Genomic DNA, 27,565 nt, shown 5'->3' with positions numbered 1-27,565 from the left:
CGGATCGCCGGCTCGCGCCCGCATGCCCAGGACTGTCGGTTTCGCGGGGGACCGCGCGGGGCCAGTGAGCGGCGGGGGCGGGGTGCTTTAGATTTCACGTGATTTCTCTGGACGGGGACATTATGGAGTTTGGGGCCGACTCCTGGCAGACGCCGCCGGCAACTTCTCGGCCCAGGACCCAGCCTCCCCGCGGCCCCGCCAGCCAGCCGCAGCTCTGCCTGTGTCAGTGGGTCCCGGGGGGATGGCGGGGCGGGGCGGGGCGGCGCGGCGCGGCGGGGCGGGGCGGCAGGGCGGGGCGCTCCTGTCAAATTCGGGCCCCTGCCGCACGGCGCGGCGGTATCGCGACAGTTCACGGGCGGTGCGCAGGTCTGGGCGGCTGCCCTTCCCGGCCGGCGTCGGCAGCGCAGTGCGCAGGCGCGGCGGGCGGGTTTCCCCAGGCTACGGTTGGGGCCGCCGCCCGCTGGTCCGCCGCCCTGCGCCATGGCGGGCTGCGCGGCGCGGGCTCCGCCGGGCTCCGAGGCGCGCCTCAGCCTCGCCACCTTCCTGCTGGGCGCCTCGGTGCTCGCGCTGCCGCTGCTCACGCGCGCCGGCCTGCAGGGCCGCACCGGGCTGGCGCTCTACGTGGCCGGACTCAACGCACTGCTGCTGCTGCTCTACCGGCCGCCGCGCTACCAGGTGCGGGCCGGGCCGGGCCGAGGGCCGGGGCGGGGACCGGGGGCCGGTCGGGCTGGGCGCGGGGCGTGGGCACCGTCCCCCCGGGGTCGAGGTCCGGGTCTGCCGAGAGCGCGGCCCGCGAGAGGGGCTGCCTCCCCCGGCCGCGTCTTTTAGCAGCTGCGAGTTCAGGTGGCAGGAGGGCCCCCTCCCTGCCAGTCCCGGGGGGCGTGGGGCGCGGGCCCCCTCCACCCGGCGGAGTGGGTGGGAAGTTGCGGTTGGTGCCGTTCAGCAGCTGCGGCAGATGCACGTGGGGTGGGGAGTGAGCGGGCCCACGAGTTCTTTTATGTAATTTAAGGTGTGGAGAACTACCTGCTGTCAAGTCTGAGGTCAGAGGCCCCCGCAGTTACGTGGAGGGGGCTGGGCGCAGAGTCCCGGCTGCCCGACCAGATTCGCTGCATGGACTTGGGAGAATCCGGCCAATAAGCTAGGTTTAACGCAGTTTTCCCACAGCCCTGAGTGACAATAACAATCATAATAGTAATGGTAGCTAAACCTTACTTACGAAGCACTTCGTCTTAAGTGCTTTACTTGGGTAATCTTCACAGCAGTCCTCAGAGGTAGGTACTCTTGTCATCCCCATTGTGTAGATGGGGAAACCGAGGTCGAGAGAGATTAAGTAACTTGCCTAAGGCCACAGAGCCATAGAGGGGTGGGCTTGGGATTTGAACCCAGGCAGCCCTGCTTCACCCTGTTAACCTCTGAGCAAAGCGGCTCCGTGGACTTGCGGGTGGCCTACTTATCCCAGGAAGTAGGATGTATGCTCTGTGAACAACCAGGTGACTGATCCCCTTTTGGGTCCATTTCAGATAGCCATCCGAGCCTGTTTCCTTGGCTTTGTGTTTGGCTGTGGAGTGCTGCTAAGTTTTAGCCAGTCTTCTTGGAATCACTTTGGCTGGTAAGAAGTGCTTTGGGAATGATAGTTTTGAGGTGAGGGTGGGCGGATCAGAGGGTCAGTAGTGATATTCCCGCATCCCTGGCTGGCTGAAGGCTAGTGAGGGCTCTAAGGGAATGAGGCCTCTAGCTTCCTAGATTCCCGCATCTCGAACCTTGAGAACTTGTGCCCGTTGGTTGCTTCTGTCGCAGGTGGAAACAGGTCTCCCTGGCGCCCTTCCCATAGGTGCTCTCATCTGCTGCACCTTCAGTAATGTGACCAGCCCTTCCCAGAAGAGGGTACTGGTCCTCAGTGACAGGAAGGGGCAAGGCTCTGGCTCGTCTTCACAGGCCTTTTCCGTCTCTAATTTCTATTAGGTCACATCTAGTGCCTCCCCCACGGCCAGTGTAGGATTTTTCCCTACACTGTGATTTCAGTCCCTTGAGCCTTCTAGGCCCTGACCTGGATATGAACCAGTGGCTTCAAGGTAAAAAGCTTCATCTCCTATTATCAATACTCTGAGCCATCTAATCCTTCTTTGCTGGAATTATTTCAGTTTTTCGAATTTTTGTATTCGACATACATCACTACTTTATTTTGATACTTCTCTCTTTCATGTTTTACTGTGTGTAGTGTCATTTTAAAAAAGGCTGAAGGCCTATGGTGCCTTCCTAACCTATGTTTTTTTGTTTTTTGGTTTTTTTTCTTTTTTTCCCTCCTGTGACATTCAACAACATAGTCCCTTTACAACCCCCCTTTCTGCAAACCTCAGGGAATAATGCTACATGTGGGTGCCTGATGTCCACTCTCAGACAGGTGACAGCAGGCCCTCATCATAGAATTCAGGGACAGTTCAGACCAAATCTGTACTTGGACTTAACGGCTAACTTGATTCCCTTGCCCCAACTTACCTCTCGTTCTTTTTGTTTTTAAATAGGTATATGTGCTCCCTGTCATTGTTTCACTATTCTGAATACTTAGTCACAGCCGTCAATAATCCCAAGAGTCTGTCCTTGGATTCCTTTCTCCTGAATCACAGTGTGGAGTATACAGTAGCAGCTCTTTCTTCTTGGATAGAGTTCACACTTGAAAATATCTTCTGGCCAGGTCAGTGTGCCCTGCTCTCCCCTCTGCAGGGGAGATGGGTGGCTTCCACGTGGGCCTGAGGACAGTGACGTGGGTTCACCTCTCAGTTCTAATCTCCCCGAGTGATTTTCCCCAGACCTCTATCCTCACTAAGCTCTTTATAAGGGACAAGCTCCACTTGTGAATTCTGCTTCTGGATTTTGAATGGAGGATGTGTTGACCTTACGCTTTAAGCCTTGCAGGACGTAGTGTGTACCATTTAACAGGAAGTCCCAACCTCTGATAGCTGTAATACCAATTTTACAGTCAGAAGATTTGGATCTGTTCATTTTCTGTGACTTGAGAAATTTCATGTAAAAATTTTATTAGCAAAAACTACTGCATCTGGAACCTACTCTGACACTGAACTTTCCACAGCAAGTTAAATGAAATGTATGTAGTTCCTGAGATTCAGTAAAGGGCCAAGACGGGAGACGCTGGATCCTTCTCGGCTTCACTTAGCTGTGTTTGTCCCCAGAGGAAGGATGGGAGCGTGTGGCGGGGGGTGTGGATGAGAGCCCGTCAGCTCCTTGCCGTGACTCTCTAACTGGGCTGTTGGCGTTCTAACGTGAATGGGTGAACAGCACGACTTAGGGGACTGTGTTTTGTTTATAATTAAATTTTAATGTGATGACAGATGCCGATTGCCCACTAGCATGTGTTCTAGTGTCCCTGTCTTTCGAAACGTAGGTTAATTTTAAGCATGCAGAGGGGAACTCAGCAGTCCAGGGTCTTCACTCCCCGGTTGTCACCATCCCTCTCCTGCAGAACTGAAGCAGATCACCTGGCTCAGCGCCACGGGGCTGCTGATGGTGGTCTTTGGAGAGTGTCTGAGGAAAGCGGCGATGTTTACAGCTGGTTCCAATTTCAACCACGTGGTGCAGAATGAAAAGTCAGAAACCCACACTCTGGTGACAAGCGGAGTATACGCTTGGTTCCGGCATCCTTCTTATGTTGGGTGGTTTTACTGGAGTATCGGAACCCAGGTATGCTATCAGATACGATACTGGTCTCCTTTAAAGTTTTTAAAAATATGTTTTAAATCGACATATAATTTAAATATCATAAAATTCACCATTTCAAAGTGTATAATTCGGTAGATTTCAGTGTATTCACGAAGTTGTTGGTCTTTTTAATTGTTTTTCCATTTTCTTTCTTTTTTTTTTTAAGTGTTGTGTTTACTTATTTATTTATTTATTGGCCACGCTGTGCAGCTGGTGGGATCTTAGTTCCCTGAGCAGGGACTGAACCTGTGCCCCCTGCAGTGGAAGCATGAGGTCTTAACCACTGGGCCGCCAGGGAGTTCCCTGTCGGTCCTTTTAAAATAGGTACACATGTTCCCTGCCATGTTTCAAGTGGTAGTTAAATAAAAGTCAAAAGAACTGATTTAGTCTTTAGCATTTTTTGCTATGTACTTAAAATCTGGGTGTCCTAAGCTTGTAAACTCTCGGCGATTCTAGGTGCCGTTACCCACCCCCCCCGTCGTACCCCTTTTCTGCCTCTTTAACTTAGATCTGGAGCATCCCAGTGGGATGAGGACAGAGATGGGGCTTTGGGGAGAGCCCTCTGCCACTCAAGGGGCAGCTTAGCTGACTTTCATTAGAGGCTGCTGTGGATGAGCCCAGGGTCATGTGTCGGGTTTAACATGAGCGATGGAGGTTTGCTCTGTCTCAGGCTGCAGACCGAGCCTTGTTTCTTTCTTTTTTTTTTTTTTTAATTAATTAATTTATTTATTTATTTTTGGCTGCGTTGGGTCTTCGTTTCTGTGCGAGGGCTTTCTCTAGTTGCGGCGAGCGGGGGCCACTCTTCATTGCGGTGCGCGGGCCTCTCATTATCGCGGCCTCTCTTGCTGCGGAGCACAGGCTCCAGACGCGCAGGCTCAGTAGTTGTGGCTCACGGGCCCAGTTGCTCCGCGGCATGTGGGATCTTCCCGGACCAGGGCTCGAACCCGTGTCCGCTGCATTGGCAGGCAGATTCTCAACCACTGCGCCACCAGGGAAGCCTCCGAGCCTTGTTTCTTGAGCATTGTCTCTTGAATCTGTTTTCTTAGTCCTAGAAGGACTTGGCCAGAGAACGTGGATAGAGCTTAGAAAACTCATCACCTCTTTGGGAACATCGGGTCTGGGCCCCCAGGCATCCCATTGCAGTGCATGCTGTGGGGGGGCACTCTGGTGACCCCCAGTGGTGTAGCAGGTTACTGCACAGCATTTGTGTGAAAACTTGCAACTCTGAAACTTAAGACTGCCGCATTAACGATCACATTCCCCGGGAACAGATTGATTGTAGTGGAATCATGTAATTTGCTGTTAAGTGCTAACTAATAAACCTAAGTGCTCTAGGACTGGAGAGCTTTTCATACTTCTTTGACTATAGATCTTTCTACACCATGACCCAGCACACAAGTGTGTGTAAAAGCTGCACACATCTTTCCTGAACAACACTCACCCTGACTGTGTACAAAACACTCTGTTTCCTATCTTGTTAGTGTTTGTAATGCCGTTTCGGATGCACGGGATTGATCTCCTGGCTCCATGACGGGTTGTGGCTTGAGACTGGGAAACCCCGCTCTAGGGTCTGCTGGCGGTGGCGGCACAGGCTCTGGGGTCGCTGGCGGGCGGGTGGGGCCGGTCCGGCTCTAACATCAACTGATTGGCCTCTGTTTCCTTGCGGGTTAAGCGGGGGTGGCGGTGCTACTCAAGAGGCTTGCTCTGGGCGTCGAATGGCTTACTGGTTGGTGGTAAAGGGCTTGGCATGTGCTGGGGACACAGTAGGTGCTCAGTAAACAGTGGTGAGAAGAAGTGGGGTCACCCATGTGGGGAAGACATACGTCCCGGGCGGGGGCCGGGGGGCCCGTCGGCGTGGGCAGGGGTGGATCAATGGGCTCCGTGAGCTACACAGAAGTGGGCCGAGGAGCTGCTTTCCTGGACTTCGAAAGCCGGGCTCAGGAGGCGTGGTTGAGGCCTTGGTGCTTTCTGAACAGGGGAGTGATCTGATGGAAGAAGTGGCTTTGGGGGCTCAGCTGATAGCAGTGTATCGAGGGCACTTACGCAGGAAGGTTGCGGGGGCCAGAGGCAGGGGGCCAGGCAGCTGTGGGGTGGGAGGGAGCGTGCTAGGGAAGGGGCAGGCTGGGAGCCACGCGGGAAGGCGGTGGTGCTTGGAACGGGAATTCACGAATGGGGGTGGAGGGAGGAGTTGCTAGCACCCCTGCCTGGGGGTTGAAATGCAAGAGGTTGCTCTTTCCTTTCAATTTTTAGATATCTCTCAGGTAAGAGGAACAACAGAAAGCATACGAACGAAAGCTGCAGTGATGGGTGTTTAGCCCTGTTGTGAAAGTGATGGTGTGGTTTCCGTTAATGGCGCCCTGGCTCAGGGTCTCAAAGACCCTGGTGATATTTCGGGAGTTTCTCGGGCTCTTGGCAGGAAGTCCTCTGTGGTTGCTGGAGAGCAGCACGTGCCGCTAAAGTTCAAGGTGTCGGATCACACTGACCCGAGTCCACTAACCCTGTGTCCCTTCGTCAGGTGGTGCTGTGTAACCCCATCTGCGGCGTGAGCTACGCTCTGACAGTGTGGCGCTTCTTCCGCGACCGGACAGAGGAGGAGGAGATCTCGCTGATCCACTTTTTTGGAGACGAGTACCTGGAGTATAAGAAGCGGGTGCCCACGGGCCTGCCTTTCATAAAGGGGGTCAAGGTGGAGCTATGATAGGCCCGGGCGGCCCAGGCCAGGCTGGGGCGCCTCCCACTCCAGGCAGCGTGGGACGGAACTGCTTCCTGTCGGCCGCTCTGCAGAACGGACTTTCTTAAATCATTTTGTATGTCACCAGTTACTCTTCTGGAATATCACTCAAGATCAAATGGTCAGAAGGCCTTAGGACCAAAGGACCCCCCTCCCACCCCCACTCCCACCTTCCCCTGCCCCGGAGCAGCGTGTTCTCGGGCTGCATCAAGGTAGGACGCAGATTAAAGGTGGACGAGATGCAGATAACAGCAGTACTCGGCAGTGCCCCCCCCCCCGACGTGCCCGGGGAGAGCCTAGGCCACACTCCATCCCCTACGAGGCCGGGGCTGTTAAGTTGTGACCAAGACCTCTGGGGAGAGGGGGGCTCGCTCCTGACGCTGAGTGAGGCTCCTGCAGCAGGAGGGGTACGTGGGCTCCAGTACCTACTAGCGTTAGCAACCCATTCAGAACCCTTACTTGGACTGAAGCACACAGACAGCACAGCTTTAACCTCCCTGTTTCTGTCCTTAAGTGCATGAGGATCTCTATAGTTTTAAAGACACTTCCTTATAAGGCACTTTGGCTCTTCATGTATCTCATCATGTTTACTTACCTGTTTTCAAAAACAGCAGTATGAACTCGGGGGACTCGCTTGGCGTGTGAGCCCCACCTTTCATTTGGCAGAAAGGCAGCACAGACCCCTCCAGATGCCTCAGCTGACGCTTTGTGTTACCAGGGCTCCCCGGGCCAGGGAGACTGTGGGCCCCTGTGGCTTTCCTGGGTCCTGGCTCCTCCCAGAAGGGGGCTGTTACCAGTGACAGGCGTGTCAAAGATGTGTCATTTCTCCTTTATCCAAAAAAATGCTTCCTGGACACCTGCTCTGTGCAAGGCATTGTTAAACGTTGAGAAATACTGCTCTCCGTTTACTTGGGGTTTATTCTTATTCTATCATAGCTTATATTTTTGTGTTTTGACTTAAATCTATTAACCATTGATTTCTATGTTCTGTTCTCAAAATTCCATCGTCCCTAATGCCATTTCAAACTGTCTTTTCCAAAGGGGTTTGAGCATAAACAACTATGAAATTCAAGCAAGTCAACTCATGAAAAAAATAGGGCAAATAATCCCGGTTGAGATTTAGTCAGTACTTTTGTTTTTCCAGTTCGGGAAGAGTGGTTGGCTTTACGAGTCAAACATACAAGCTTTGAGACCCTTGTTGAATTGTGGACCAGAGGGCAACTTGCTCTCAGTGTGAATTCCTTCCGTGCAGTCCTGCAGTGGCACCAACAGAGCGTGAATCAGAGGTGGCATCGGCCCCTGGCTGGAGCGCTGCCACGCCACGCCACGCCATGCGGTTTTCGAGGAGCCACTAAACCTTTCCGTGCCTAGACCTCCCCATCTGTAGGATGGGGTCAATACCACCTACCTCGCAGGGGTCTTGTGAAGACTTAGAAGACCAATGTCAAACGTTTTTAATACTTCGGTGACAGAGATGACATAAACGAAACCAATATTGCATGAGTTACACAAAATTGGACGTTTGATTCACTGTACCAGATACCGGAAATGTGTGTTCAAAAAAGCATTTTACCAACTCAAAATATTAACTTATTTCTAGATTTCATGGCCTAATTAGTTCTTTCATCATTATATATACCAAAGAGGTTTACAGGTTCATCGGTGACAGGTGCGCCCTTTGCTGGTTTGAGGGCCGGACAGATTCCAGCCTCGGCCTCCTGAGGTCTCGCGGGCAGACAACCCAGGCAGCAGCCGGAGCCTCGCGGCAGATTCCTCTGGCGGGAACGCTGCCCGGTGGGACATCAACGTGCACTTGCTGTGTCTGGGGACTTGAATCAGTGCTAAACTTGTTCTCCAGACCACTCCTAGTGAAATAAACGCCACTTAATAGGATTGCAAAACTGAGGAGGGCGTAGCTGGGGTTTTGGCGGCCACCCCCAGCTCTTTGAGGGAAAGTCCTTTCTTGCTGCATCTAGCAGGTTAGGACCCAGCTTTCGTTACCACGGGGGGTCGTGAAGTTGTCTCTTTAGCAGATGGAGAGGAGCTAGTGACGACCCTGGCTTTGCAGACAGTTAAGACCGGAGGTGTTGGCCTCTGACGGTCTGTCCCTCCTCCGCCTGCCTGCCAGGCCTGGAGCTCAGGAGGCAGGCCCTGGTGTCGGCAGGGAGATGCTGCCGTCACACCACCTGCGCTGGACGTGACATTCTGCTCTGCTTGAAAGAGCAGGTCCACAAGCAAGTTCCCACCCTGATTTGTAACCCAGGGCGGAAGTCCGCCAATTACTTGGGGATCAAAGATGAACTGCTTAGGGGCGGGATTTGGCAAGTGATTGACTTTCATCTAGCACTGAGATCTTCAGGTTATTTTTAACTTTATAAATTCAGCAGTGACAGCGCACAGGGAAGAGAATCAGGTTAATGAGGTACAGGCTTTTTGGGTATTCCCGAAAGCTTATTTTGGGTAAAGGCCACGTCGCCGGTTCCCTCAAATTAAGAAACCGTCAAGAGATTTCTTTTTCCATTGCAGGTTTCAAAGCGGGGACTCTGAAATGGAAAATAGGCACTGCACAGAGCAAAGCTATTCTGAAGCAGTGCAAAATGAAACATTTCATGAGGGTTTGCAGGCTGGGGCCGAGAATGGCAGTTTACGGAGACGAGGTTGTAGGCGAGCCTGGCAGAGGGCAGAAGGCAGCGCGCCCCGCCAGCCCTTCATTGTCACAAACTGCTGCACAAGCCTACAAAGTGAACGTTATTAATCCCTTCCACTTACTTAGCACTCTGGGTGATTAACATGATGGGGAAGCATCGCTAAACCAAGCGGTTGTGTTGACAGGTGAGGTTCTGTGGGGTCCCGACTGCAGCTCCGTTTGGTCGCAGCCCCTCTGTGACAGGAAGAGTGAACCACTGTCCCTTCTCTGCACTTCCTTACTGCCGTAGGGAGTTGTGCTCTCCCTCTGCGTTTTGCCTCTGCAGTGACCTGGTGAGGCCAGGCGACCCCAGCCTGTCTGGCACGGTGGGAGAGGCTTGCTCTCTGTGCCCCGCTATGGAAGCCTGATGCCCCGTCCTGGGCTCGGACGACCGGCCATCAGCAGCGGTCCCAAGCGCTTGCTCCTGAGGGTCTGTCCCATAGCTTAAGCTAGGAGACTAACCTAATGGGGTAATTACTCTTCTTTTTACATGCAGAAATGTTTATTTAAATATTGGATTTTCTTTCACAGAAATTATTTCCAATTCTTAAATAAAACTGTACTTGATTTCACTGTGAACAATAGTATGATTGTGTGGGATTCAGAAACTTTTTAAAAAATATTTATTTATTTATTTGGCTGTGCCGGGTCTTAGTTTCAGCATGCAGGATCTTTTAGTTGTGGCATGCGGGATCTAGTTCCCTGACCAGGGATCGAACCCGGGCCCCCTGCATTGGGAGTGCAGAATCTTGACCACTGGACCACCGGGGAAGCCCCCGGAAACTCTTAAGGTCTTTTTGCTTCTGACTAAGAAATGTCCAAAACCTATAGCGTAAAACCAGATGTGTTTTGCCTCCTCGATTCTGTTCTGAAGTCCTACCTCTAACCAGTTTGTCTTGACAAGTTCCTCCAGCCCCCCAGGCTACCGTGGAGGTTTATGATGCTTTGGGATGGGAACGTCGGTGCTCTTGACAGCAGGTGTGGAGGTGTCGGGTACTGATGTGGCAGATGGGTCAGTGTATTGACCTGCAGGCCTACCTGGCACATAGAAGCCACTCGCTGTTTGAACCACTGAATCAAGCTGATGTTTGCTTAAAGCATGATTCTTTGGGCATCATTTTGCCTCCAAAACTTTACATTTTAGGTCATGCAGGTTAATTTTCTTTTTTAAGCATTTTGTTTAAGTTCCGCTTGATAAAAAGGGTACTGGGTAGGAGTGGAAAACCACTAGAGCAAAGTTGCTGGTGAATCGTGCTTTAATATCAATAGAAGGTGAACACAGGAGAGTGACAGCAGGCAGGGACAGCGGTGGGGAAGTCGTGACGGAGGCCACCTCCTGCCATGCGGGCCACCAGGTGCTATTGCGTGGCTTTATGCGCTCAGCCCTGGCCCTACCGTGAGAAAAGCTGGAGCGAAGGGTTTTTTTTCCCCTATGCTGCTGAGTCAGCGCTCAGATTAGCGGGTGGAACTTTCCAGCGGCGCCCGGTTAACAGTGGGGCTGTGGTTCAGGAGGAGCCGGATTCCTCTGTGGCAGGGCAGGTGCTGCACAGTGGGCGAGTCTCATCACCCGAAATTCAGACGGGTGCACACCCCACCCCAGCGGGAGCTCTCGGGACTAGCACACAGACGCCAGGGAGGTGCAGGGGGCGTGAGGGGCTTCAGGCTGGATGTTCACTCATGTAACATCTTCCACGCGGACTGGGATGCCGTCCCGAGTCACCGTGATGAGGACCAGGACTCGGGGCGACACGAAGTCTAGCTCAAGCCAAAGAACCTGAAATTGGGACCTGGCAGAGACTGTCTGGGTTTTACTGCTGATAAATGATTACACATTAAACAGAAAATCATGATGGGAACCGCCTCTTCTTAAATATCCCAGCCTTGACGTGCATGTTGTGAAACGCCCGACCTCCGGGACCAGTCCCATGCTAAGCTGGGCGCTCTCTCCATGTGGGGACGTCACCCCCATTTTTCGGTTTGGGTCTGTGAGAATCTTTATTTTTCAGTGGAGGCTCTTCTGCGAGGCTGCTCAGGGTCCGGCTGTTTCTCGGCTCTGAGGTCTTCTCTCTCCTCTCCGAGACACTCACTGGATCGTTCCTAAAGAAACACTTAATGTGAGCTCCTCTCTGCTCCCCTGTCTCCCTGTGTCCCAGCACTAAAATCCACCCAGGCAGAGGCTTTCAGAATGGCAAGCCTTCCGGGAAGGCACCAGCGGGTGATAGAACCTTAACTACATCATCTCCTAAAGGAATCTTTTTTTTTTTTTTAATAAATTTATGTATTTATTTATTTTTGGTTGCATTGGGTCTTCGTTGCCGTGCGCGGGCTTTCTCTAGTTGTGGCGAGCGGGGGCTACTCTTCGTTGTGGTGCACGGGCTTCTCATTGCGGTGGCTTCTCTTGTTGCAGAGCACGGGCTCTAGGCGTGCGGGCTTCAGTAGTTGTGGCTCGCGGGCTCAGTAGTTGTGGCGCGTGGGCTCTAGAGCGCAGGCTCAGTAGTTGCGGCGCACGGGCTTAGTTGCTCCACGGCATGTGGGATCTTCCCGGACCAGGGTTCGAACCGGTGTCCCCTGCATTGGCAGGCAGATTCTTAACCACTGCGCCACCAGGGAAGCCCCTCCTAAAGGATTCTTATTCACTTCTGATGACTTTTAGTTGCCAAAACATCAGCAGTGCAGACCATTTCAGTGGCTTGTGGTGACCCTGCTCTTTGAATTGACACCCCCCCCCCCCCCCGAAGCATGGTGCCTGGAAGGGTAGGGCTGCTTTCTGCTCTGTCGCCAACCTCGTGGTGGCTCTGGATGCAGCAGACCTCTCCCCGCCCCCAGGCCCTTTTAGCTCTGACTTTCTACAACTCCAGAGAAATACGAAAAGATCAGCCTGTGACAGTGACACATCTGTTATTGCACATTCTCTTCTCCCTCTGGCAATTATTTTGGCAAACACTGTGGCTCCAGTGAGTAGCAATGCTCTCTCACAGGAAGAAATAACCCTCGATCCCTTTTTCTCGAGTCACAGTGCTGTAGGAGCCTGCGCTCTCAGAGGTGTGGGTGGGGCAGGCGGCAACCACGGCTGTCCCTAGTTATAAACCTCACGTCATGTCTATCAGGGTCACATCTGTCATCTATGAGGTCATTTGTTTGAAGGCACCGCCCAGTTTAAGAACCCCTCTGATCCTGTATTTTACACACTGAGGCCCAGCTGAGGCCGTAGAGCTGGTCAGTGGCAAGTTGGGACCAAAAGAAAACCGGAGGTCAGTCTTTGTCGCCTGTATTTGTCTCTGAGATTAAATCGTTTGCCCGCTCAGGTTGGAAAGACTCACTTTACCTGGCCTGGGCCTCGCCGTTCACGCCATCATCATGCGTGTTTTGTAGATGGTCTGACGGTTCATCCACAGGGGCCTGAAACCTGCGTGAGAGAAAGCAGTTCCCAGGAATCTGGATGCAGCAGAGCTGGCCCGCTGCGTGTGCTTAGGCTCACTGCACAAACACCAAACTTGAGCAAACACTTTGGGCCTCAAATATTTACCGAGGGCCAGGGCCACGGCAGTGGACGAGAGAGGCTGGGCCCTGCTCTTGTGGGAGACCCGTTCTGCGGGGGGAGACACGCCAAGGTTGGGAAGGAGGCCCAGCGGGGTGGATGATGGGGAGTGACAGTGAGGGAGACCCGCTTTCAGTAGGGTGGTTTGGGAAGGCCTCCCTGCTGACGTTCAAGCTGAGACCTGGGTGATGAGGTCCATGGAACAAGGCGAAGCAAGAACATTCCAGGCAGAGGCAGGGAAGTGGCAGCCAGTCTAGCTTCTTTGCGGGACTGAAAGGCCGTTGTGCCTGGGGTGTGGGGAGGGGCCGACGTGGTCAGAGGTGGGCAGAGAGGGTCCCGAAAGGACTTTCAGGCCCCAGCATGATAGGCTTTAGAAAGACCACTGACTGTGACGTGCTGGAGGGGCCAGGGTCAGGGGGTTGACGACGGCGGCTTGGATTGAGGGTCGCAGTGGAGACAAAGCAGGTGGACCAAGACAGTTGAGCCAACAGGACTTGAGGGTGGGTTGGCAATAGGGGTGAAGGAAAGAAAGGAATCCATGTCTCCTGGGCTTTTTACTCGAGCGCCTGGGTGACTGTGACGCCTTCACTGAGATGAAACAGGAGTAGCATGTTCGGGGGGGAGGAAACCAAGTTCGGGGCCATTGTGGGGTTTGAGGTGCCCTGAGACCACCAAGAGGAGACTCTCCCAGGAAGGGGCACTTGGAGATGAGTCTAGAGCTTGGGCAGATCTGTGCTGGGGAGGGGGATTGGGGGTCCTCTGCCATACCATGGGGTTTTAAAGCCAGGGGACTGGGTGAAGCCCCTTAAGGAGAGGGCGTAGGATGAGAAGAATGCCTGGGACTGAGCCCTGGGGAAAACGGACACTTGGGCCTTGAGCCGAGGAGGCAGAGCGCAGCCAAAGAGACTAGGGAGGAACAGCTGGGGGGCCTCCCTGGCGGCCCAGTGGTTAAGACTCCGTGCTCCCAGTGCAGGGGGCCCGGGTTCGATCCCTGGTCAGGGAACTAGATCCCACGTGCATGCCGCAACTAAGAGTTCGTATGCCACGACTAAGCAGCTGGCGAGCCGCAACTAAGACCTGGTGCAACCAAATAAAGATAAATTAAAATAAATAAAAATTTTAAAAAAGGTTCTCTTTCCCTTTAAAAAAAACAAAAGAAGGAACAGCTGGAGGGGCAGGAGGAAAACCAAACCGGGAGTGTGGGGCGTCTCAGAAGCAAAAGAAGAGTGTGATGAAGGTGACAGACAGCCCAGGCTCCCGGGTGCTCTCCGAGGCCAAGGGGTGCAGCCGACAGGTTGCGGATGGTGGGAACAAGAGCAGATTTGGTGGGTGGGGTTGGTGTGAGTTGCCAGCAGTGGGAGGGGAGGAAGCAGAGGGCAGCTCCGGATACCTGGAAAGTGGGCCGTGAAGAAGCGTAGAGGCAGCCTCCCTGCTTGCCCCAAGCCTCCAGGAGCTGGGCTCCTGCCCGAGCTTTCCATTTGCTGACACCAACCACAGATGCCACCTCCCCGCAGAGATGTGACTCTGCCGGGGTGTGGCCCCCTGCAGGCAGGCAGAAGCACCCTACCTGAAGCCAGCTGCCCACCGAAGCAGAGCACACAGAAGGGGAAGGACGCCAGTGGTTAAGAGCACGGCTTAGAACGGGCACACAGCGTGAACAGGCTGGGTAGGCGGCACCAGGATGTCACCTCCACCCAGAGGCCCCCCAGAATAATCCCAATCTCAACTGCTAACACCAGGGGTGAGTTCTGCCTGGTTTTGAGGTTTTATAAATGGAATCACACAGTATCTGGAGTAAACTGCTTAGTAAATGTCAGCTTAGGAGGACACTGTAACTAGTCCTGGCTGGTCAGGGATTTGATCAAAATTGTGCAAAAGGCATGATGAGTGCAACCTCTCAGTGTGACATGTTAAAATAGTCACTTTAAAGGTGGCTTGGCAGTTCTGGATTAATACAGCAATTGCACACACACACACACACACACACACACACACTCTAATTTTCCTTCTTCCCCAAACTCATTAAAACTAGTAAAGGGACCAAAACAATGAGGGGGAAAAAAACCTCTCCAGGTTGACAGCAGGAAAGGATAACAGCAAAATTTTGGAACTGGAGAGCATGTAGACAATGGTCACTAATTCAGCAGACCTGAGCGGCTGAGGCCCGACCAGTTCCCACCACAGAATCCTCAGGGGGCCCAGGCACGGGCAGCCCCGATGCCTCTGCAAGCAGGAGGGTGGGACTGAAATAGGACGATGAAGGTCAAGATCCCTACCTCCGAACTGCTGCCCCCACCCCCAATACTGAAGGGTTAGTCTCTGGGAGGGTGCGACCCACCGTGAGAACTACTGAAGGACAGAAAATCAGCTGTGCATACAGATACTCCATACGGTGACCTTCCCGGGAGGAAACTGGGCAAAGATCTAAAACTGACGTTGGGGCATCAAAAGTAAGATAAAGCAAAACAAAAAACGCTGCCCACCCAGATCCCTTACACTGAAGCACCGCCCATGTGCTCAGAGCTTCCAGCCTGCTCTCCCCAACCCCAACTCCTAACATGAACAGGTGATCAAAGACTTCCTGACAGCTGAGAAAAGCCTTTAACAGGGAAGGTAGAAACCTACATAAACAAAAAGTAACTTGGAGGAAACAGACTTCAGGGAGAAGGAAACTTAAAAAAACAAAAGCAAAAAAACATCTATCAGCCCCCAAAGGGGTAAGATATTCTGTCCATGAAACAACAGAATGCTGTGTAACAAGAGCAGTCAGGGTACCAAAAACACCTCTTTGGAAATGAAAAACAATTTAAAACATTTAAAAGAGCTCTTGGAAATTTTCTTCAAAAATGAAGAACTAAATAGAAGAGTCAGAAGATAAGAGAGGAAATCTCCCAGAAAGTACAGCAAAAAGATGAAGAGGTGGAAAACAAGACTGAAAAGAGATGGTAAATCAGAGGGCCAGCCCCAGAAGGCCAATACCCAGTAAGAATTCCAGAAAGAGAAAAAGTGGAGAAAATCAACTAACCAGTTCAAGAAGAAATATGCCCAAACAAGGACATGAATTTCCAGATTGAAAGGACCCACCGGTACCCAATGGATAGAATTAGACCCTCACCAATGTGAAATTTCAGAACACTGGGAGCAGAGAAGATTCCACCAGCTTCTGAAGAGAGAATAAGTGGGGACTTCCCCAGTGGTCCAGGGGGTAAGACGCTGTGCTCCCAATGCAGGGGGCCCAGGTTCGATCCCTGGTTGGGGAACTAGATCCCGCATGCATGCTGCAACTAAGAGTTCACATACTGCAACTAAGAAGTCCGCATGCTGCAACTAAAGATCCCACATACCGCAGCTAAAGATCCCACGTGCTGCAACTAAGACCCGGCACAGCCGAAATAAATAAATATTAAAATAAATAAATAAAGAGAATAAGTGGGTCACATTATAAGGATTAGGAATCAGAATGCCTTCAAACTTCTCAAAGACAGCCTTGGAAGCCAGAAGACAGTAGAGTGATGCCTTCGAAGGAAAATCATTTCCAATTTAGAATTTCCATCTAGAATTCAATACCCAGCAAAACTATCAGTCAAGTGCAAAGGCAGAATAAAGATATCGCAGCCTTGCGCTGTTCAAAACATGCCCCTTCTCTGTACCCTTTCTCAAGGAGCTGCTTGGGGGATGGGCTCCACCAAACCATGAAAGAGGACATGTGTCATATGGGAATCAGGAGATCTCACTTTGGAGTGAGGCAAATGGAGTCCCCTGGAGGGTGGTGGAGGGAGAGGCCAGGTTGACCACTGTGTACCAGCCCTACAGGGCAACCACCCTGGGGCGCAGACTTGAGAGGCAGGCACATTGAGGACCTGCCACCAAAAATCCTCTGCCACTGTAACACCTCCAGTGCCCAAGTATGGTGCTGAGAGCCTGGTCCAGGTTCCTATCTAGACTTGGCTTAACCATGTACTGGGGAAGTTCTCTTTCCTCTGTGTCCTGCTGTCTGGATCAGCTAAGGACCCTCATTACACCCCCAAGGTGTAAAGAGATGGGCAGTTGTGTGCAGGAAAAAAGCAGAAACTCAGAGCAGCGTGCTCATTCTGTGTTTTGGCAGATGTCCAGCACCTGGTCCTCCCAGATGCCCTGATTAAACCTTCACGACCTGGCCCACTGACTTCCCTGAAAGGGGCTCTTCCAGAGGTGTGGCACCTTTCCCACGCCCATTCTGAAGTGTCTTGGTTCCCCCGGAACACTCCCTGGTCTCACCTGGGCTCTAGCCGCTCCTTCACCTTGGCAATGGAGCGGACGTAGGGCGTGATCTGCTTGGTGATGGTGGTCAGGTAGGCATTCTCCTGCTTCAGCTGGAGGAGGTCATGGAGCTGGGCTGTGGGGGCCCAGGCCAGAGCGTTAGGTCTTGTTGGCTTCAAATTCTTACTCTCCAGCCTTGAACCATCTAAATAACCCAACTATTTCAGTGATTACCTCTAAGTAAAGAGTGAGGCAAGACTCGTGAAGGCATCCTACTTACTGAATCCTGATCTCAGATATATCATTTGGGGGCCGGTTAGCAGCTGTGAGGCAAAGTCAAGAGCTGGGGGGAAGAGCACGGGGGTTCGTATCTGGTTAGTGGGTAACTGGCTTCCTGCCCCTGAAAGCATGTGGATTAGCTCCAGGGCAGGGGTGTGCCCAGCAGCTGCCCAGGACCTTCATAAATCTCCTGCTCGTTAGCCACGCGCTGGTAGGATTCCTCCCAAATCTGAAAGAGAAAGTAAGTTGGATACTGCACGTGGCCGTGAGTTGGAATTTCCCTTGGCAGCATTTCTGTCCTCTAGCTACTCAGAGCCATAGGACACTCCCAGCCAGTTCACGTGGTTCCAGGCAGCAAAGGCCCAGGTTCCAGAGCCTGCCACACGAGGGACTCCTGGGGCACCAGGCCAAGGTCCCCCCCCCCCTTCCTGTCTTGGGGTAGCCCATGTACATGCTGACAGGTGGGGCTGCAGGGGAGGGAGGTTCCTCGGGAAGGGCTACCTCCTGGAAGACTGCTCTCATGCCCTCCACGGAAGCATACTCCAAGGCGATCTGTGTGTCCACCTGCAGGGACTTGTGCAGGATATCACCCATGATCTCGGCCTTGATGAGCGAGTGGTGCTTGGTGAGGTCCCGGTGCAGCTCCTGTACCTGGTCCTTCAGGTTCTGCATCTCTGCCTGCAGGCGCTGGGGGGAGAGACCGCGTGAGTGCCTGTGTTTCCTGCAGGCTGGGTGCACTGCGGGGGCCTCGGTGGAGGGACGGCTTGCAGGCCAGGTGGCCAGGACTAGATTTGGCCGCTGCACCTTGGTGAGAAGGGGTGGGGCCTTTCCCAGCTGGCAGGTCCCTGGCCCCCTCACCCGGTAGGAGTTCTCAAAGTGGCGGCAGTGTTCCGTGAAGGGTGAATCGTTGCCCTCTGCCAGCAGCACCTTGGTGCTGATGGACCGGTGCAGCGTGGGCTTTTGGACCGGTGACCCCAACATCTTTCCCACGGGGGAAGGGCAGATGGGCCCCATCAGCACCTTGGGGCCCGAGCCCCCTGCTAGCCTGGGGAGAGAACTAGTGTGGATGTAGACGTAGGGGGTCCAGAGGGTCTTCCCCTCCCCCAGCCTCCCAGCGCGTTCTCAGCCCTCTCACCCCAGGCTGCACACCACAACCACGCAGGGGCTCTGAAAACACCTGACGCAAGGCTGTGTACACCCAAGACCAATGACATCAGCAGGGTATTTTTAAAAATCCTGAGGGTGATGCCAATGTGCAGAAGAGTCCACCAGGATGTCCTCAGGGATGTCCACCAGGATGTCCTCAGGCAGTTATGTTCACCCACACACACTCGACCTTGCAAATCTGGCCTGATGCCCAGTATCCCTTGCCTGGGGCCCTGGAGCTCTTAGCAGACATATCCAGCTTAGGCATTTCTCCTAACTCCCCCGGGGGTCTCCGGCTCTCTAGACTGGGTTCCCCCCCCCCCCGGAAGTCAGACCCCCTGCGGCTTCTGGCGACCCAGGTCCCACCCTAAGCTACCCCTTCCTTTCAGGGCTTAGACACCCCAGTCCGGGTGCAGCGGCGGCGGTTGGGGGCGCCCCTGAGTCCCTCTGTCCACCCCTGGCCTGGCTCCACTCCAGGTCAGCCAAGGGCTTCCGATCCAGGGCGGCCCCGACGGCTGTTTCCAGGCTGGGCGGACTCTCCCTCCCGCGTGGACGTCTTTGGAGCCCAGACGCGGCGCGGGGAGCTCGGCGAGCTGGGAAGGGCGGCCCCCACCCCAACGGGGACCTTGTGCCCGCACCCCCTTCCCGGTCCCGGCGCCCCTGCGGCTCACGTGCTGGTACCGCCCCCGGCACCCGCCGCCCGGCGCGGTCCCAGCAGCAGCAGCGGCTCCAGGCAGCGCGCGAACTCGGCGCGGTGGTCGCTGGCGATCTGGGTGGGTGGGGGGGGGGGGGAAGGACGAGCTCGTGAGGCAGCTCCATACTCCGCGGGCCTCCGCCCCGGCCCGGCGCACCCCGCGGCCCCGCCCACCCCGCGGCCCCGCCCACCTTGCTGCTCTGAGCCGGCCGTAGGCGATGTGGCCGCGTGACGATGCCCTGCAGCCTCTCCACCAGCTCCTGCGCTCAGGTGGGTGGGGGCGTGGGGGTGACAGGGAGGCGGGAGGACCCGAGGGCGCGTCCGTCTTTAGGACTTCACCTGCCATCCAATCCTCCACACCACCCCTGCCCCCAAATCCACAGGAAAGCCTGGGGGGTCTGGACTCCAGGCGACACCCTGCACCTCGGGGGAGCAGGCTTATGCCCCCTCCTAAGGCTTTGCTGTCCTCTTATTTTTTTGTTTATTTTTTGGCCGCGCTTTGCGTGGCTTGCGGGATCTTAGTTCCCCGACCAGCAAGGATTGAACCGGCTGGAGTCCTAACCATTGGACCGCCAGGGAATTCCCTGATGTCCTCTTAAAAGGGGTTCAGGTAGCCCCTAAATGTTTTGTAGATGATGGTGTGGAAGAGGGGGCCACCCAAAGACCCTCTAGTCCAGCCTCCAGGTAACAGGCTGCCCAGCCCTGAGGTGGGGGGCTCTGGTGTGCAGGGTGGGTTCCTGGTGGGGAGGAGGGGAGACACAGAAGCTGTGGGCACTCACATAGCCCAGGTCCAGGAACTCAGCCTTGTTGGCCAAGCTGAGGAAGGAAGAGCAGATGACCAGGTGGACCTGCGAGAGGGACACTGCTCAGTGCCTGGGCTGGGTGCCCGGCCCTGCGCCCCCAGCTCCCCTTACCTGCAGGGTGGGCAGCAGAGTAGCCAAATGGGAGAGCTGCTCCTTGAAGGCCTTGTCCTTTTCTTCATACTGGCTGGGGGAGGAGCAGGCAGCCTCATCTCCAAGGGGAGGGCTGCCCACCCCCACTTGGGGGGCGGGCTCAGAACTGGGTGGTTCCATCTCCCCACCAGCTTTGTGCATCCTTCCTTGACACCCCTTCCCTGAGCCCTGAGCCCCGAGCCACGTTTTCCTCCTCACCGGTAGACACCTGGATGTCTTGCTCTCCAGGGTGGGCCGGGGCCTGCCCAGGCCCAGGCTATGAGACAGGTGTCTGGAGGTCAAGGGGCAGGGGATGGAGAGCCCGCCACCACTCACCTCTGCACCGCCTGCAGCAGCAGCGCTTTCCTCTCTGCCAGTTTGTCCTGGGAGGGAAGGTCTGCTACTGACCGGGCAGACTCGGCCCTGCCACCTCCCAGCACTCTCCCAGTCCCCTGGGCCCCAGCCACACAGCCGCTTAGGCTGGCTCTCTCTCCAGCCCACCAGCCCTGCTGCCCGAGCCACCTCCTTCTTGCATCTCACTGCCTGAGAGCCCTGGTGCCCTCACCTTAAATGTCACCTCCTGGGGGAAGTCTTCCCTGACCCCCTCTCACCACCAGCGCCAGCCTGGGGCAGGCCCGTGCTCCACCTCTAGAACTCTCCTGGCAACTACGATTAAGTAACTTCTGAACGTAGCTCAATGCTCGCTGCCCTGCTACACTGGAAACTCCACGAGGGCCCCGGGGGGGAGGGGCCTGCCCTGTGTCCCCGGGACCGGTCCTGGCTGATAAGCGTGCTCAGCCTGTGGCTGTCTAGTTCCCCCTACCCCTCACCTGCATGCTGCCGAAGAGGGCGTGGATGGCGGCCTCCTCATCCGCCGCGCTGCGTCGCACCTCGTCCACCATCGCCTGCAGCAGTGCGATGGCCTCCCGTGTGGCGGTCTGCAGGGCCTTCACCGCCTGGGGACAGGGCGGCCTCAGCCTTGTGGGCGCGCGTTCCCAACCCCCGCCCCGGCGCGCCGGGCACCCCGCGCTCACCAGCATCGCCTGCTGCAGCCGCTCGCAGCCTTGCACGTACGCCGACTCGAGGTCCACGCAGTGAGCCCGGCTCTCCCTACGGGGAGCCCGCGGATGAGCCCTGCTCCGGCCCACCCTCCAGCCCCCTCCCCTCCCGCGCCCTCTACCCACCCCTGCATGTCCCGGAAGCAGCGGATGCACAGCAGCGACTTCCTGTCGGTGGAGAACATGATGTAGGGCTCGGCGTGCAGTGCTGCGGCGGGGGGCGGGGAGGGGGACGGCGGTGAGGGCTCCGGCCGGTGCCCGCCCCCATCCCCGCCCAGCGCTGGTCCCCATCGGCACGCCGCACTCACTGCACTTCTGGAGCACGTCGCGGCTGCGCTGGCCCAAGGCCACGATGTCGTGGCGCGCGAACATGCGTGCCCTGTGCGTCTCATCGCGGCAGCGCGCGCACAGCGGCTGCCCGCACGTGTTGCAGAAGTACGTGGTCTCTGCGTCCTGCGGACAGAGCTCGGGCTCAACCCGCCCGTGAACTGGGAGCCTGATCCCCATCACAGCCCGCGAGGGAACCGCAGCCTCCGCACGTCGCGGCTGTGCGTCTCGGCCCCAGCCTGGGGCAGGCCCGCGCGGTCACATGCAGCCCTTTCATGTAACCCCAACGCGCAGCGCTCTCATGTACCCAGTTTACAGACGAGAATATTGAGGCTCAGAGAGTAGGTAAGTAGGTCCAGTAAGGGGCAGGTACCCAGGACGGTCTTGCGGAGGGGGTTACATGGGGTTGTGGGGAGGGCAGGCACTGCATTTGCAAAACATTTCACCTATAACAAAAACGTGTGTGTACGCCTGTGCGTGTGTGAAGCCCCCCTTGGCACCCTCAATAGTAGCCACATGGATGCCCACCCCGGCCATCTGGAGTGGGAACTTGGCTGGGAGGAGAAAAGGAGTGAAGACCTGCAGGTGCCCTTCCCCAGGGCTGAGAGTCCAGGGCACTGACCCCAGCAATGGCTATGAAAGCACAGACCCCCAACTTCCTAAGTTGGCACTCAAGGCCATTTCCTCCCCACGCTCTCCCTACCTCCAGCCCCTCACCTCCTTCTGGTTATCTCTGTACTTCTGCGTAGCACATATTCTAGAACTTGCCCGCCCTCCCAGACCTTTTGCTCCGGCAGGGACATCCTCCTGGGATTTGGAACACCTGGTCCAGCCTCCACAGGCCAGAGAGAGTCTCGCGTGCCCTTCACTGTCCAGCCTGAAGCCTGGCCTCTGCTCCCTGGTCTTTCAGGATCACCCCTCCCCAACGGCACAATGTCCTCACTTCCCCTTGGGCTGTTGATAGCTGCTCACAGCTACCCAGGTAGCAGCGGACCCCAGAGGGCTGGCCTAGGCCTGTGCCCTGGCATGCCCTTCCTGTTCCAATTCACAACTGTGTTCTGAGTTGGGGACCAGTAAGCTCCCCCCAAATCGAAATAGCCTTAACCCCTGCAACTATCTTGGTGTTGGCCCAAGGCAGTTGTTTTGGACCTCAGTCTCCACACCAGTAAAATGGGGCCCACATTCTGGATACAGGGTGCCTTAGAGAGGCGTTGGAGAATGCGCTGATGGGTGATCCTCTGATGACATGGCGCACACTGCAAGCGTCAGGACAGTGCAACCTGGCACCCTCCGCTCCCCACCCCACCCCCAGGCGCCCCTGCCTGCTTGCCGCACTCCTGGTCGCAGTTGGCACAGCGCACCACCTCCATACCATCCCCTGAGCTGTCCACCAGGAACTGCAACAGCCGATCCACCGGAGGCAGCCCGCTGGGGCCCTTCACCACCGTCTGGTGTCTGCGGAGAAGCTCCAGCCAACATCCAGAGGCCCCTTCCCTAAGGCTCCCTACCCGCTTCCTACTCCATACATTCCAGGCTGGAGCTAAAAATAGGGCGGCGGGAGGTGGGATGCCTGCAGGCCTGACGTCTATAAATATCTCAGCCAGTGCTCTCTCTGACCCCGTCCCTTTCCAGTCCTAGGGGAATCTTGGGATGGGGTTGGCGACTCAGGGTGTCAAAGGCAGAAGGCTCCCCTCAACCCCCTCTCACGGCATTGGGCAAGTTTAGGGCCACCCCGGGTAACTTGAGCCAACATAACCTGCTTGTGTTGACTGAAGACTTCAGGACCCCCAAGTGAGTTACTGGGAGTGTCCAGACGCTGAGCTGAGATCCCCTACTCCAGCAGCATGGAATCCGACAGCACGCGTACTCTAGCCCGCCCTTGCCCCCTGACTTTCTGTGGGAGGCCTTGGGCCATAACCCCAGGTCTCAGTTACCCCATCTGTAAAATGGGCCGAAGCCTTCACGTTCTCTGGCGGAGAGGTGCAGGCTGTGTGCAGCCTCTCCCAGCCGTCTCCACAGGGAGTCACAGCCCTGCCCTCCCAGCACCTAGGTCCCTGCCCAGCGGGGCCAGTCTCCCGTCTTCCGGGGCTCGAGGCACTCACTGGCACAGCGGGCAGGCGAGGCGGCCGTCGGCGGTGCGGCCGCGCAGGCAGCCGGCGCAGAAGTCGTGGAAGCAGTCCAGCAGGCAGGGGTGCTCGTACTGCGCGCGGCACAGCGGGCACACGAGCGGGGGGCCGCTCGCCGCGTCCAGGGCGCCCGGGCCCTCCAGGGGCGCAAAGATAGCTCCCGACATCTTCGGGCACGGCGCAGGAGGGCGGCGGGGCGCCCGCGGCCCCTCTGCCCCGGCGCCGCCTCCCTCCTACCTGGCCCGCTGGACCCCGCGCGGCGTCCAGCGGTCGTGGAGCGGGGAGCAGCGAGCAGCGAGGGCCCGGGGCTGGGGGCCGGAGCGCCGGGCGCGGGGAGAACGGGCAGGAGGCGCGCGGAGGGGCCAGACCCTGTGCCGCCGCCCTCCCCGCCTCTCCACGGCAGCCCTGGAAGGTCAGTCGGTGCCTCCTACCCAACGCCCAGCCTCCCCGGGCCTCCCCCTCTCCCACCTCCCCTCACCCCCACCCCCACCCCCACCCCAGGAATTCCCCTCCCGGTGTCCTCTGGGTGACCCGCAGCCGACACCCCTTCTGCGCCGGGCGCTCCCGGGCTCGCGCGCGGTGCCCCCGTCCACCTTCCCGAGGCTGGCGCCGGCTGCCTCGCGCCAAAAACCTGGACGGATCTCGGCGCTCGCCGCCGCTGTGACCCAGGGCTCCGGTTACGGCCACGGCCGCGGCCACTGCACCCCTCGCCCGGAGGAGGAGAGGCGGCAACGCGCGGCTGGAAAGGACCCCGCCGGGCAAGGGTTCGAGGTTCGGACTGGACCCCGCCCGCGGTGACAGAGCCCGGAGCCCGGAGACGCGGGAGCGCCGCGCAGAGCGGGGCCCGAGGACCCTGGCTGCGGGCTCCTCAGGGGCGTACGGCCCCGCTGGCTAGGCCAGCTCTGCGCGGTCGGATTTGGGCCGGGACAGGAGTGGGTCCGCGAGGCCCCATTTCCTCGATGGGCAGTCGAGGGCGCCCGAGAGCAGCAGCCGCCCCTCCCTCCCGCAGACACTCCAGTTCTTGGGAGAGCATGTGAGAGGGCTTGGAAGCCCAGGGCTGCCTTTGGCAGGCTGGGTCTCTCGGCCAAGTTTCTGACCTCTGAGAGCCTCAGAGCTGGGGTAGAATAGGGCAGCCGCCCGGTGATGAGGTGAGACTTCAGTGAAGTGAAACGCACATCCTAAGCTTCCAAAATAATTAAGGCCCCACGCCCATCATCAGCGAGTTCCCAAGGTAGGTTTGGGTGGGAGAGTGATAGAGGAAGCTCTGAGCCTTTCCAGCTGGGCCCCCTCTGCCCTTCTTAGCCTGGCAAGTGCTTGTTTCACCCAGTGTCATTTCCTCCAGCGTGCCCGCCTTCTCTGCACATGTCACCCTGAGCTCCAGGAAAGCGGCCCCTGTAGCTGTCCCTCCTGAAATCAGAGTCAGGCCCACAGCCTGACCCATAGAAGGTGCTCAATAAAATCTTACTAATCAGGGACTTCCCTGGTGCCACAGTGGTTAAGAATCCGCCTGCCAATTCAGGGCACACGGGTTCGATCCCTGGCCCAGGAAGATCCCACATGCCGCAGAGCAACAAAGACCGTGGACCACAACTGCTGAGCCTGCACTCTAGAGCCCGCGAGCCACAACTACTGAAACCCACGTGCCTAGAGCCTGTGCTCCGCAACAAGAGAAGCCACCGCAATGAGAAGCCCACGCACCGCAACGAAGAAAAGCCCCCGCTCACCGCAACTAGAGAAAGCCCGCGTGCAGCAACAAAGACCCAACGCAGCCAAAAGTAAAATAGATAAATTTTTTTAAAAAGTTATAAAAACCAATCTTACTAACTAGAAAAAACTAGGAGATAATACTCCAGCTGTTTTTTTTTTTAAATAAATTTATTTATTTATTTTTGGCTGCGTTGGGTCTTCGTTGCTGCGCGCGGGCTTTCTCTAGTTGCGGTGAGCGGGGGCTTTTCTTCGTTGCGGTGCGTGGGCTTCTCATTGCGGTGGCTTCTCTTGTTGCGGAGCACAGGCTCTAGGCACGTGGGTTTCAGTAGTTGTGGCTCGCGGGCTCTAGAGCGCAAGCTCACTAGTTGTGGCTCACGGGCTTAGTTGCTCCGCGGCATGTGGGATCTTCCCGGACCAGGGACCGAACCCTTATCCCCTGCACTGGCAGGTGGATTCTTAACCACTGCGCCACCAGGGAAGCCCCCTCCAGCTGGGTTTTGAAGGATGAGTAGAAGTTTGCCAGGGGAAGAAAGGAAGTGAATTCTAGGCAGGAACTACCTATTCTTTTAAGGGTCCTCCCTAGCCCTGGTTCCATTTGTGCTCCAAGTCATAAAAACTGTGGTCAATGTTTATGGGTCAAGATATTATTCAAAGCTCTTATACTTGTATTATGTCATCTAATCCTGACAATGTTACTATCTGAGTAGTATTTACTGAGCATCTGCCATGCGCCATACACAAGAAGGGCGCCTAACCCACCAGGCAAGGTTAACCAAGTACACAAATAAACAAGTACAATAATGACAGATTGTGTTAAATGCTCTGAAGGAAAGAATCAGGATGATGTGATGGAGGGCAGCTGGGAGGGGGTGGAGTTGAGGACACACTAGATAACCGTGGGCAGAGCCCCTGGCTGATGAGAAAAAATCAGACACCAGAAAAGCCAGGAAGAGTTCAAAGCCGAGGCGGGAATTCCCTGGCGGTCCAGTGGTTAAGACTTCACCTTCCAATGCAGGGGGTGAGGGTTTGATCCCTGGTGGGGGAGCTAAGATCCCATATGCCTCCAGGCTAAAAAACCAAAAAACATAAAACAGAAGCAATATTGTAACAAATTTAATAAAGACTTAAAAACAATCTTAAAAAAAAAAAAAGTGGAGGCAACAGCAAGTACAAGGTCCCAGAAGTTGGAATAAATTTAGAGGAAGGAAAGGAAGACCAATGTGGGTGGAGATGAAGGGACACAGGCTGCGGGGTGAGGCTGGGGATGGAGAGCCGGGGTAAGGGTGGAGAGGTGAGAGTGGTTTCATGGGGGTGAGGGTGGTCACCTTGACCCTCTAGTCTAGAGAAGTCAGGAGTCCAGAAGTCAGGAGTCCAGGATGGAGGCTAGAGAAGTCAGGAGTCCAGGATGGAGGCTGCACATACAGACCTGGGGAGCTGTATTTAAGGATATGAGTCTGGGGCATGCCAAAGGTCAAGTGCAGATGAAGATGAGAGGAGCTCCGTGCCCTGTGGCTCTTCAAGTCCGGGGAGGAGGGAGAAGCAAGGACACGGAGAAGGAGCAGCCAGTGAGGTGGGAGGAGAACCAGGAGAGCCCGAGGTCCTGGGGGCCCAGGGAAGAAGGGTCAGCAAGGAGGAGGGAGTGACCTGTGGTGTCAGATGCTAACAGAAGCAGGAAGAGGAGGACCAGGACCCGACCCCAGTGCTTAGCAGGGGGACATCACCAGTGACCTTGATGAGAGCTGTCCTAGTGGCTGGGGGGGCGGGGGACAAGAGTCTCACCAGAGTGGGTTCAACAGGAAATGGGAGGAGAGAAATTGCAGACAGCACACAGAGGAAACTTACAAGAAAACTGGTTAAAGAGATTGTCTTAGTTCAGGCTGCTGTAACAAAAATATCACAGGCTGGGAGGCTTAAACAACAGAAATTTCTCACAGTTCTGGATGCTGGAAGCCTAAGATCAGGTGCAAACAGCTCTGGCTCCTGGGGAGGGCCTTCTTCCTGGCTTGTTGTCGGCTGCTTTCTCCCTGTGGCTCACGTGGCAAGAGAGATCTCATGTGTCTTCTTTCCCTTAGAAAGGCACCAGTCCCATCATGGAGCCCCACCCTCATGATCGCTAATAAATCTAATTACTTCCCAAAGGACTCACCTCCAAATACCATCACTTTGGAGACTAGGGTTTCAACTATGAATATGGGGGGACACAAACATTCAGTCCATAGTAGAGAGGAGACAAAAGGGGTGGTAAGTGACCGGGAATGTTGGGGGTTGAGAGATTGCTTTTGCTGTTTTAAGATGGGGGATTTTATCTTTATTTTATTTTATTTTTTAATTTTTGGCTGCGTTGAGTCATCGTTGCTGTGCGCGGGCTTTCTCTAGTTGCGGTGAGCG

The 27,565-nt window shown here is 55.8% G+C and overlaps 2 protein-coding genes across 17 annotated transcripts; one reads left to right on the top strand and one right to left on the bottom strand.

The window, feature by feature from the left end:
- The first annotated feature begins 448 nt into the window (after positions 1-448).
- On the top strand, positions 449-9,713 carry ICMT (isoprenylcysteine carboxyl methyltransferase). The gene is made up of 5 exons (XM_059907740.1): positions 449-675; positions 1,521-1,609; positions 2,523-2,692; positions 3,479-3,696; positions 6,230-9,713. The coding sequence occupies exons 1-5, from the start codon at positions 481-483 to the stop codon at positions 6,410-6,412; spliced, it is 855 nt and encodes a 284-aa protein (XP_059763723.1). The 5' UTR covers positions 449-480; the 3' UTR covers positions 6,413-9,713.
- Positions 7,962-23,940, bottom strand: RNF207 (ring finger protein 207). 16 transcript variants are annotated; one of them, XM_059906983.1, is made up of 17 exons: positions 23,447-23,938; positions 22,667-22,799; positions 21,326-21,470; positions 21,144-21,225; positions 20,994-21,069; positions 20,790-20,915; positions 20,296-20,342; positions 19,942-20,014; positions 19,807-19,875; positions 19,219-19,287; positions 19,005-19,102; positions 18,046-18,244; positions 17,689-17,874; positions 17,365-17,416; positions 16,927-17,113; positions 12,457-12,537; positions 7,965-8,310 (listed from the first exon to the last, which is right to left on the bottom strand). In XM_059906983.1, exons 1-17 carry the CDS (start codon positions 23,635-23,637, stop codon positions 8,094-8,096), a joined length of 2,031 nt encoding a protein of 676 aa, XP_059762966.1. In that variant the 5' UTR covers positions 23,638-23,938; the 3' UTR covers positions 7,965-8,093. The 16 variants fall into 16 exon arrangements, 14 of the variants coding, with proteins under 14 accessions (XP_059762566.1, XP_059762650.1, XP_059762813.1 ...); XM_059907132.1 differs by having other exon boundaries at positions 16,927-17,044; XM_059907059.1 differs by having other exon boundaries at positions 18,046-18,232.
- Positions 23,941-27,565: the final 3,625 nt, after the last annotated feature.

The sequence above is a fragment of the Balaenoptera ricei genome, chromosome 1 (assembly GCF_028023285.1).
Source record: "Balaenoptera ricei isolate mBalRic1 chromosome 1, mBalRic1.hap2, whole genome shotgun sequence".
Lineage (NCBI taxonomy): Eukaryota > Metazoa > Chordata > Mammalia > Artiodactyla > Balaenopteridae > Balaenoptera > Balaenoptera ricei.
Note: the sequence above shows the minus strand (reverse complement) of the source record. Positions and strands in the feature narration are given on the sequence as shown.